General features: G+C 40.1%; 1 protein-coding gene across 3 annotated transcripts in view; it reads right to left on the reverse strand.

Annotated features, from left to right (window-relative positions):
• CEP290 (centrosomal protein 290) overlaps window positions 1-12,815 on the reverse strand; it is a 378,885-nt gene that overhangs the window by 39,894 nt on the left and 326,176 nt on the right. For all 3 annotated transcript variants that reach the window (XM_073557000.1, XM_073556998.1, XM_073556999.1), the window contains one exon: window positions 10,359-10,523. In XM_073557000.1, coding sequence (XP_073413101.1) covers window positions 10,359-10,523 — 165 coding nt within the window. The remainder of the gene's footprint in view (window positions 1-10,358; window positions 10,524-12,815) is intronic.

Here is a 12,815-nt window from a genome sequence, read left to right on the forward strand (position 1 = left end):
TCATCAATTTTCATTGATGAAATATTACTATCGCTCTGATTGGCTGTTTCACTGTTAACAGCCAATCAGAGATCATAGCCATGTGGGGGGCGAAGACACGCCCCCTGTATCTGCGGGTCAGGTGACCTTTCATTGACCCTGGTCACCCGACCAGCAGGGGGGCTTTGAAGTCATGACACAGGGTATATGTCATGGGTCGGATTGGCACCGACTTTCATGACGCATATGCTGTGTCGCATGCGCCCGCCATGACCTGGCCATTTTTTGCAATTCTGACCAGTGTCCATTTATGAGGTAATAACTCAGGAACGCTTCAACGCATCCCAGCGATTCTGAGAATGTTTTTTCGTGACATATTGGGCTTCATGTTAGTGGCAAATTTAGGTCGATAATTTTTGCGTTTATTTGTGAAAAAAACGGAAATTTGCCGAAAATTTTACAATTTTCAAATTTTGAATTTTTATTCTATTAAAACAGAGTTATGTGACACAAAATCGTTAATAAATAACTTTTCCCACATGTCTACTTTACATCAGCACAATTTTGGAAACAAAATTTTTTTTGTTAGGAAGTTATAAGGGATAGAAGTGGATCAGCGATTTCTCATTTTTACAACAAAATTTACAAAACCATTTTTTTTAGGGACCACCTCACATTTGAAGTCACTTTGAGGGGGTCTATATGGCAGAAAATACCCAAAAGTGACACCATTCTAAAAACTGCACCCCTCAAGCTACTCAAAACTACATTCTAGAAGATTATTAACCCTTCAGGTGCTTCACAGGAACTAAAGCAACTTGGAAGGAAAATATGGACATTTTAATTTTTCCAACAAAAATTTTCTTTTTGCATCAATTTTTTTTTTTCATTTTCACATGGGCAACAGGATAAAATGGATTGGATCCTAAAATTTGTTGGTCAATTTCTCCTGAGTACACAGATACCTCATATGTGGTCATAAACCACTGTTTGGGTGCACGGCAGAGCTCAGAAGGGAAGGAGCGCCATTTGACTTTTTGAATGGAAAATATGCTGGAATATTTAGCGGTTGCCATGTCGCATTTGGAGAGTCCCTGTGCGCCTAAACATTAGAGCTCCCCCACAAGTGACCTCATTTTGGAAACTAGACCCTCCAAGAAACTTATCCAGATGCATAGTGAGCACTTTGAACCCCCAGGTGCTTCACAAATTGATCCATAAAAAAAAAAAAAAGTACTTTTTTTTTCACAAATTTTCTTTTAGCCTCAGTTTTTTAATTTTCACATGGGCAACAGGATAAAATGGATCCAAAAATGTATTGGGTAATTTCTCCTGAGTACACTGATACCTCATATGTGGTCATAAACCACAGTTTGGGCGCATGGCAGGGTCCGGAAGGGAAGGAGCGCCATTTGACTTTAATGGAAAATCAACTCCAATCGTTAGCGGACACCATGTCGCGTTTGGAGAGCCCGTGTGTGCCTAAACATTGGAGCTCCCCCACAAGTGACCCCATTTTGGAAACTAGACCCCCGAAGGAACTTATCTAGATGTGTGGGTGAGCACTTTGTACCCCCAAGTGCTTCACAGAAGTTTATAACGCAGAGCCGTGAAAATAAAAAATTTTTTTTCTTCAAAAAATGATTTTTTTTTAGCCCCCAATTATTTATTTTCACAAGGGTAACAGGAGAAACTGGACCCCAAAAGTTGTTGTACAGTTTGTCATGAGTACGCTGGTACCCCATATGTGGGGGGGAACCACTGTTCAGGCACACGTCAGGGCTCGGAAGGGAAGTAGTGACATTTTGAAATGCCGACTTTGATGGAATGGTCTGCGGGCGTCATGTACGTTTGCAGAGCCCCTGATGTGCCTAAACAGTAGAAACTCCCCACAAGTGACCTCATTTTGGAAACCCCCAAAGAACTTATCGAGATGTGTGGTGAGCACTTTGAACCCCCAAGTGCTTCCCAGAAGTTTATAACGCAGAGACGTGAAAATAAAAAATCATTTTTTTTCCACAAAAATCATTTTTTTTAGCTCCCAATTATTTTCCCAAGGGTAACAGGAGAAATTAGACCCCCAAAGTTGTTGTGCAATTTTTCCCGAGCACGCTGATACCCCATATGTGGGGGTAAACCACTGTTTGGGCACACGTCGGGGCTCGGAATGGAGGGAGCACTGTTTGACTTTTTGAACGCAAAATTGGCTGCAATAAATGGTGGCGCCATGTCGCGTTTGGAGACCCCGTGATGTGCCTAAATAGTGGAAACCCCTCAATTCTAACTCCAACCCTAACCCCAACACTCCCCTAACCCTAATCCCAACCCTAACCACAATCCTAACCCCATCTCACCCCTAACCCTAATCTTAACCCTAATTCCAACCCTAACCCCAACCCTAACCCTAATTCCAACCCTAACCCTAATTCTAACTTTAATGGAAAAATAAAAATATTTTCTTTATTTTATTATTTGTCCCTGCCTGTGGGGGTGATAAACGGGGGGTTTATTTACTTTTTTTTTTTATCACTGTGAGAGTTTATCACAGTGATCAAAATAAATGAATGAATCTGCAGCCGGCAGATTCCAGCGGGCGCACTGCGCATGCGCCCACCATTTTCCAAGATGGCGGCACCCATTATCAGTGACAGCGGGACACAGAAGGCACCGTGCAGGGTGGGGGGGGGGGTGATTGGGTGTTTTGCTGTAAAAAAAAAAAAAAAAAAAAAAAAAAAAAAAAAGCATTGCGTGCGAATGCGTTTTTTTGCACACAAAAAATGCAACAGGATGTATTTTGTGCGCCTGAGCGCACACTACAAAAACGCATGCGCAAACGCGTACAAACGCATGTGTATGTGCACCCATGTTAAAGTATAGGGAAAAAAACGCATGCGTTTTTTGCGCTAAAAAACCGCAAAAAAAACGCAAGTGTGAAACCAGCCTTATGGAGGTTAATGTTTTTGCTTTTTTTTTTTTTTTTATCATTCTTGGACTTTTTTTTTCTTCATCTCAATTCAACAGTTACGAAACAGTCATGGTTTATTCAAGCAAAACTCCCCAAAGAGATGTGGGGGCGCCTTTTGAGACTTCCCACTAACGTGTATTATAAAGTATAGAGCCTCTTCAGGACAGAAGCTGCATGAAAAATGGTCCCGCCACTTCCTTTAACCCCTTCGCCTTCCAGCCTGCTTTAACCTTCCTAACCAGGCCAATTTTTTCAGTTCTGACTAGTGCCACATTATGGGTGCAGTCAGATGTCCGAATTTCTCGTGTGATGATCGCATTGCAATGCTCGGACTGGCAATCGGATCTCCAGACCTGGGTGTGGCAGCATGTATTTTCATGCAGCTGTCACTCTCAGGTCAGGAGAGCGAATGGCCAGTCCAAGGATTGTGACGTGATCATCAGGTGAGTAATACTGTCGTCTGACTGCACCTCGTGTGATTCAGAATTTGTTTTATGGTGACATATTTATCTGGGAAATTGTGGTCGATATTTTATGTGTTTATTTCTGAAAATATGTCAAATTTGAAAATATTGCAATTTTCAACCTTTGAATTTTTGTGACCTTAAACCAGATTGTTATAACAATAATGTTATATAAAATGTTGCATTTTCAAAATAGTAACAGGAGAAAATGAACCATACAATTTGTTGTGTAATTTCTCCTCAGTACACCGATAACCCATATGTGGTGCAAAACTACTGTTTGGGCGCACAGCAAGGCTCAAAAGGGATAGAGCAGCATACAACTTCTGAGTTCAAAATTGGCTGGAAAAGATAGACAAAATGTCACGTTTGAAGAGCCCCTAATGGGCCTAAACAGTGGAAACCCCTCACAATTGACCCCATTTTGGAAACTAGACCCATCAGGGAATTTATCTAGAGGTGTGGTGAACATATTGGACACTGTCTGGCCTCTGTTTTGAGTGCTCCTTTTCAGAGGAGCACAAAACTGTGGCAGATCGCGCTTTTATGCACGCCTAAAAAGACAGACACGGCCGGATCATAGGCCAGACGGCGTTGACTGTGCCTCCATCTGCCTCATTATAGGGAATCTTCCGTCGTGGTTCCTTCTGAATCACGTATTTCATAGATTTACATGGAAACCCATGGGTAAGCGCTCAGCAGGATAAATGTGCCTAATTTTACTGCCATCTTTCAGAGAAAAAAATGAACAAATCAACATTAGGTCATAAATGTATTTTATTTTTTTTTTTTATACAGTTCCTTGTGTGGTACAAGTGATTAAATGGCTTTATTCTTCGGGTATGTACAATTACAGCAATATCAGATTTATATAGTTTTTTATGTTTGGCCACTATTACACACTAAACACTGCTTTTTTTTTTTTCTTAACATATTTCTCCATATTTTGAGATCTATCATTTGTCTATATTTCTGCTGACAGAATCATGTAAGGGTTTATTTTTTTGCGGGATGAGTTGACATTTTTAGTGGAACCATTTTCAGTCACATGACATTTTTTGATCGTTTTCTATTCCGATTATTGGGAGGCATAATGAACAAAAACAGCAATTTAGGAATTTTTTTTTTTTTGCTGTTCACAGTGTGGTAAAAGTAATAATACGGCTTTATTCTTCGGGTCAGTATGATTACTGTGATACCAAATTTATATATTTTTTTTCTTATATTTTGGTGCATTTAAACAATAAAAACTATTTTATAGAAAAAAAATTGTTTTTGTATTGCTGTAACCTTTGAGCTGCTGTTTTCAGACTTTAAGACATACCAGACAAAAAGATGCACCTGGGTTTTAGAGGAGGAAATTAGGAAAGATAAATTGAAGCAAAAAATGGTCAATTCTGTACTTAACATCCCATATCCTAGTAATATGACCCCCACATCCCCATCCTGATACACATGGCCCCCTCATCCCTATCCTGGCAGGAACTATTGCCCTCATCCCTATCCTGGTATGCAGGGTCCCTATCTCGTCCTAGTATGCATGGCCCCATCCCAATCCTTGTATGCAGGGCTCCATCCTTAACCTGGTATGATTGGCCCCCCATCTCAGTCCTGGTAAGCATGGCCCCATTGTTATCCACCCCCATCCTGGTATGCATGGCCCCATCAGAAAAAAAATTACACTTACATTCCCGGCACTCCCTCACAGCATCTTGTTCTGATGCCAGCAGCTGCTTTATGCTTGTAAACAGCACACGGCAGGGATGTCATGCGCTGCTTGCAAGCTGAAGGAGAGCTGCCGGAAAGCTCACTGCTCTGCACATCGGGACTGTGCACGCGCAGAGCAATGAGTATTCATTCAGCTGCCGGGCGGTCATGTGTGCCTCTACTTAAGAGAAATGAATATTCGCCGCATTCCAATCCCATGGGCGTGAAATGCAGTGAATATTGAATTCTCTTTAGCAGAGCGCACAGGAGTTAGCCGCAGCAGCCGGCTCCTGCCTCTGTGATCCACTGCTCCGCCGATGCCGCTCCCCCACCTCCCCACCATAGCCAGTACATCCGGACTATAAGATGCACCCCCCATTTTTGGAGGAAAGAAGTGCGTCTTATAGTCCAAAAAATATGCGCTATCTTTTTTTATTTCTCCGCTGACCGAGCTGAATGGTGGCTTATTTTTTGCGAAACGAGATATTTTCAATCATAACATTTTTAATTTACATTCAACTTTTTGATGTTTTATTCCACCTTTTGTTCAGCAGTATGATGAAAAAGCGTAGGTTTTTTATAACTTTTTTTTACGGTGTTCACTGAAGAGGTTAACTAGTGTGACAGTTATATGGATCGGGTCGTTTCGACTGTTGGCAATACCAACTATGTGTACTTTCTTTGCTTTTACATAAATATACCTATGCATTTGTATATTTTTAAAATTTTTAAATATCTTTTTTAAATACTTTAACAATTTTTCATTTTTTTTTTTTACATAGTCCATCTATTAGACTTTAATTTTGTATTACTCTGATCGCTGGTATAAAGCATTGCAATGCACCATCATTGCAATGCATTACACCAGTCAGTGTTAAACTGACAGAAGCCTCTTAGACCAGGCTACAGGCATGATCTAAACAGACTAGTGATTCTGGCAGACCAAGAGGTAGTCTTGACGATGTCGGTTTGCAGGGGTGCCGATCAGGTGGGAGAGGGAGCACCATCCTCCCTGTCTTAGTCTCCAAAATACTGCAATCAATATTGATTGTGGCATTTAGAGGGTTAAACAGCCGGCATTTACAATGGATTCCCATAATATGTGGTATGTGACTGATGCATCCATTTGCCGTGTATGACCAAGCATAAACACTAAAAACATTTGCCTAAAATATGATATACACACATGGTCAAAATTGTTGGTACCCCTCGTTTAATGACTGAAAAACCCACAATGGTGACAGAAATAGCTGGAATCTGACAAAAATAATAATAAATCAAAAATCTATGAAAAATGAACAAATGAAAGTCAGACATTGCTTTTCAACCATGCTTCCACAGAATAAAATAGGACAGGACAGACATGATGATACCCTTAACTTAATATTTTGTACAAACTTTTGATGCAATCACTGCAATCAAACGATTCCTGTAACTGTCAATGAGACTTCTGCACCTGTCGACAGGTATTTTGTTACACTCCAAGAGCAAACTGCTCCAGTTGTCTCGTGTTTGAAGGTTGCCTTTTCCAGACGGCATGTTTCATCTCTTTTAGAAGGCCACTTCAGAATAGTCCAATGTTTTCTTCTTAGCAATTCTTGGGTGTTTTTAGCTGTGTGTTTGGGTCATTATCCTGATGCAAGACTCATGACCTGCGACTGAGACCAAGCTTTCTGACACTGGGCAGCACATTTCTCTCTAGAATCCCTTGATATTCTTGAGATTTCATTGTACCCTGCACAGATTCTAGACACCCTGTGCCAGATGCAGTAAAGCAGCCCCAGAACATAACAGAGCCTCCTCCATGTTTCACAGTAAGGTCAGTGTTCTTTTCTTGATATGCTTCATTTTTGCATCTGTGAACATAGAGCTGATGTGCCTTGCCAAAAAGTTCCATTTTTGTCTCATCTGTCCATAGGACAATCTCCCAGAAGCTTTGTGGCTTGTCAACATGTAGTTTGGCAAATGCCAGTCTGACTTTTTTATGTTTTTTTTTTTCCAACAATGGTGTCCTCCTTAGCCGTGTCCCATGAAGTCCACTTTGGCTCACACAACGATGGACGGTGTGGTCTGACACTGATGTTCCTGGAGCTTGAAGTTCACCCTTAATCTGTGTAGAAGTTTTTCTGGGCTCTTTTGTTACCATTCGTATTATCTGTCTCTTTGATTTGTCATCAATTTTCCTCCTGCGGCCACGTCCTGGGAGGTTGGCTACAATCCCATGAAGCTTAAATTTCTGAATAATATGTGCAACTGTAGTCACAGGAACATCAAGCTGCTTGGAGATGGTCTTATAACTTTTACCTTTAACATGTTTGTCTATAATTTTCTTTCTAGTCTCCTGAGACAACTCATTCCTTCGCTTCCTCTGGTCTATGTTGAGTGTGATACACACCATGTCATCAAACAGCACAGTGAGTATCTGTAGCCCTCTATACAGGCCTACTTGCTGATTCCAAGATTGTAGACACCTGTGATACTAATTAGAGGGCACATCTTGATTTAACATGTCCCTTTTGTCACATTATTTTCAGGGGTACCATCATTTCGGTCCAGGCCTATTTCATGAGTTTTATTTTTTTTTAAATTCTGTGGAAGCATGGTTGAAAAGCAATGTCTGACTTTCATTTATTCATTTTCATAGATTTGTGATTTATTATTACTTTTGTCAGATTCAAGTTATTTCTGTGACCATTGTAGGTTTTTCTGTCATTACACGAGGAGTACCAACAACTTTGACCACGTGTGTGTACAACACCTTAGACATTGTGAAATGATTTTATCTGTCAGTTTGATAAATAAGGTCATAACAGTAAGACGTTCCTAGTTGCCTAATAGCAGCCAGTCAGTGCTCAGCTTTCATTTCTCAAACTGCTCTGGAAAACAGAAAGCTGATCTCCGATTGGTTGCTATGGCAAATAAGGGACAGTCTCACTGCTAGACAGTTTTGATGAATAAAGACATCAGACTCAGTGTCTTATGTTATCATTGTCTCTTAGGCTTTAAGTCTGAGGCTGCACTACTGGAAGATGCTGATGGCAACAAGTCCCCTTCAGAATCCGGCACATGAAATGTCTCAGAGACTGAAGTTTCAAATAACCAAATACTCTGATGTCCCTAGACACGTACAGTTGTAGCCAAAAGTATTGACACCCCTGCAATTTTGTCAGATAATACTCAATTTCTTCCTGAAAATTATTGCAAACACAAATTCTTTGTTATTATTATCTTCATTTAATTTGTCTTAAATGAAAAAACACAAAAAGAATTGTCCTAAAGCCAAATTGGATATAATTCCACACCAAACATAAAAAAGAGGGTGGACAAAAGTATTGGCACTGTTCGAAAAATCATGTGATGCTTCTGTAATTTGTGTAATTAACAGCACCTGTAACTTACCTGTGGCACCTAACAGGTGTTGGCAATAACTAAATCACACTTGCAGCCAGTTGACATGGATTAAAGTTGACTCAACCTCTGTCCTGTGTCCTTGTGTGTACCACATTGAGCATGGCGAAAAGAAAGAAGACCAAAGAACTGTCTGAGGACTTGAGAAACCAAATTGTGAGGAAGCATGAGCAATGTCAAGGCTACAAGTCCATCTTCAAAGACCTGAATGTTCCTGTGTCTACCATGCGCAGTGTCATCAAGAAGTTTAAAGCCCATGGCACTGTGGCTAACCTCCCTAGATGTGGATGCAAAAGAAAAATTGACAAGAGATTTCAACGCAAGATTGTGCGGATGTTGGATAAAGAACCTCGACTAACATCCAAACAAGTTCAAGCTGCCCTGCAGTCTGAGGGTACAACAGTGTCAACCCGTACTATCCGTCGGCATCAGAATGAAAAGTGACTGTATGGTAGGAGACCCAGGAAGACCCCACTTCTTACCCCGAGACATAAAAAAGCCAGGCTGGAGTTTGCCAAAACTTACCTGAAAAAGCCTAAAACGTTTTGGAAGAATGTTCTCTGGTTAGATGAGACAAAAGTAGAGCTTTTTGGGCAAAGGCATCAACACAGAGTTTACAGGAGAAAAAAAAAACACTGTCCCTACAGTCAAACATGGCGGATGTTCCCTGATGTTTTGGGGTTGCTTTGCTGCCTCTTGCACTGGACTGCTTGACCGTGTGTATGGCATTATGAAGTCTGAAGACTACCAACATATTTTGCAGCATAATGTAGGGCCCAGTGTGAGAAAGCTGGGTCTCCCTCAGAGGTCATGGGTCTTCCAGCAGGACAATGACTCAAAACACACTTCAAAAAGCACTAGAAAATGGTTTGAGAGAAAGCACTGGAGACTTCTAAGGTGGCCAGTAATGAGTCCAGACCTGAATCCCATAGAACACTTGTGGAGAGATCTAAAAATGGCAGTTTGGAGAAGGCACCCTTCAAATATCATGGTCCTGGAGCAGTTTGCCAAAGAAGAATGGTCTAAAATTCCAGCAGAGCATTGTAAGAAACTCACTGATGGTTACCGGAAGCGATTGGTCGCAGTTATTTTGGCTAAAGTTTGTGCAACCAAGTATTAGGCTGAGGGTGCAAATACTTTTGTCTGGCCCATTTTTGGAGTTTTGTGTGAAATGATCAATTTTTTGCTTCATTCTCTTTTGTGTTTTTTCATTTAAGACAAATGAAGATAATAATACCAAAGAATTTGTGATTGCAATCATTTTCAGGAAGAAACTGAGTATTATCTGACAAAATTGCAGGGGTGTCAAAACTTTTGGCCACAACTGAAAGATGCACATCACTGCCGCCATTCAAATCAGATAGGATAAAGATATTCTAGCTATTAACGGAGAATCCCAGTAGAGATGCCTAGGATTTGTACCTGTAACTTCCACCAATAAAATTACCTATGATGTAAAAATGGCAATATAGTTATTCAACTACATCAATGGTCAAAAAATAATTGGAGCAAAATCAAAATAAGAAAATGCCCATACATGTTATATAGGTATAATAACTGCTTGGAGATGCCAGGTTTAAATGCAAAAGAGTACAATTGTCTCGTCCATTCAAAACTATCCAAGTGTGCAACACTATTGCGATACTCAATGAACGTTCCATGTTCCCCTCTCTCCTGTTCTGCCAAACAGTAAACTGGGCAAGGGTAATATGTATGAGACTATTATGGGTAGTGCAAGATGGCAGACAACAAAGCCATTTAGGAGCATAATAAAGATGTCATAAGATCAAGGAGCTTTCACCCATCTTCTCATCCGCCCCAAGATAAAGGCTTACCTTAAGCTTTTCATTTTGCAGTTCCAGGTTGGATATCTTTTCATTTGCCACTACTCCTGGAGCTTTCTTAAGTTCCTCATTTTCTCTCTGAACTCGTTCAACCACTCGTTTCATCAGCCCTATTGTCTTCTCCAGTTCTGGAACAGTCTTTCCACTTCTTCCAGGCTGTACAAACATTTATGAACATGTAGAGGTTTAATAGCAGATGGTTATGATCAGGAGTTGTCCACGACTCCACGTATAGATTATTTTACATGTGTAAATAGAGAATCAGGAGGGCACCACTAAATAAAGAATACGGATCCACCTGCAGTCAGTACTGACGAGAACTGTGAAATTAGTAGAAAAAGCTACTGACCAAAAGATGCAGGGATCACTACACAAAATACAAATTTTATTGGTGACAGATAGACAAAAACCATATAAAAACATTTAAAAGTCATAAAATGACACATACAAAGCACAAAGGCTCATAATAGAGCCAACAAGACTCACCCCGGTATGTAAGAACAAATAAATTGGCACAGAGGTACATGAAAATATGCAATGACTGTACAATCCTGCCTAGAGGGAATATTAACTGACAAAAAATCCCCAAAAGGTTCCTAATAAAGAGTTATCAAGGGCACATACTTAGATAGACCACAATAATCCATAAGGGTTTATACATGTCTTGATATGACACAATATTTAGACAGTATGTAGCCAGTAAATCAAACAATGTAAAGGAACATACAAAGATGCAAGCACCGGGGGAAAGAATGATGAGCCTCTATCAAAAAGCACGATTGTCAGAATAAACTTATAGAGCCAAATACATAATCTAAGGCACAGTGCAAAAAATAAATACACAGGAATTCAACAACCTATAGGGTATGTAACAGCCATGAAGTAGCCCAAACGGCTAAGTTTGCAAAAATTCAATCCTGCCTGCACTGTCCCAGAACAATACCACTCACATGGGGGAGCTTGTGGAGTGCCTGACGCGTGTCGCCACCGCAAGGTGGCTTCATCAGGGACTAAAGGGTCAATCTGAAACACTTGTATAAATGTTTTATACAAGCATATTTATACAAGTGTTTCAGATTGACCCTTTAGCCCGTGATGAAGCCACCTTGCAGTGGCGACACGCGTCAGGCACTCCACAAGCTCCCCCATATGAGTGGTATTCTGGGACAGTGCAGGCAGGATTGAATTTTTGCAAACTTAGCCGTTTGGGCTACTTCATGGCTGTTACATACCCTATAGGTTGTTGAATTCCTGTGTATTTATTTTTTGTTGCACTGTGCCCTAGTTTATGTATTTGGCTCTATAAGTTTATTCTGACAATCGTGCTTTTTGATAGAGGCTCATCATTCTTTCCCCCGGTGCTTGCATCTTTGTATGTTCCTTTACATTGTGTGATTTACTGGCTACATACTGTCTAAATATTGTGTCATATCAAGACATGTATAAACCCTTATGGATTATTGTGGTCTATCTATAAGTATGTGCCCTTGATAACTCTTTATTAGGAACCTTTTGGGGATTTTTTGTCATTTAATATTCCCTCTAGGCAGGATTGTACAGTCATTGCATATTTTCATGTACCTCTGTGCCAATTTATTTGTTCTTACATACCGGGTTGAGTCTTGTTGACTCTATTATGAGCCTTTGTGCTTTTTATGTGTCATTTTATGACTTTTAAATGTTTTTATATGGTTTTTTGTCTGTCACCAATAAAATTTGTATTTTGTGTAGTGATCCCTGCATCTTTTGGTCGGTAGCTTTTTCTACTAATTTCATAGATTATTTTACATGCAATGCAAGGATAGAGATACTAATTCCAAACTGCATGGTCGTGTCAGTCTATATAAGACTATTATATAATGTACCGTATGTACACATTACAGTTTTTCAAAATGTCAGGAGTTTGTTCCTTAGAATTAGAAAGGTAATAGACAAAAGTCATACAAAAAAATATCCAACAGTTAGGCCTTTGAAGGCATGAAATAGAAGCCCTCCAGTTTTTTTTTTTTTTAAATTCGTTTATTGAACCAAAGGCAGGATACACAATATGCAAACTGACAATGATGAAAATATCATGTAATACACATACATTTCGCAGAGCATTAATGTCAAACAGTTTATGTATACCAGCTGTACATAGAATAAATCATACCGTCAATTGCCTTACATTAGTCTGTGTTATTATTCAAACAAACAACAAAGCCTGCCAAACCTCTAAAACATTACTACCACTACTACAAAACAACTATTTGCAGCCTATGTCTACATAATTAGCTCTTTATCATGCGGTATCTCCGTCCTACAGTGTGAGGTGAGAGGAATTCCACCTCTCCCATATCTTCTCAAATTTATCCGGGCACTCTCTGTTTTGATAGAGCTTACGCTCGTATGGTATAATCGAGTTCACCAATTCTATCCAGGCCCTAAGGGAGGGATCCGAACCCCCCA

Source organism: Dendrobates tinctorius, unplaced genomic scaffold (genome assembly GCF_039654945.1).
Source record: "Dendrobates tinctorius isolate UK_male_01 unplaced genomic scaffold, ASM3965494v1 ptg000241l, whole genome shotgun sequence".
Taxonomy (NCBI): Eukaryota; Metazoa; Chordata; class Amphibia; order Anura; family Dendrobatidae; genus Dendrobates; species Dendrobates tinctorius.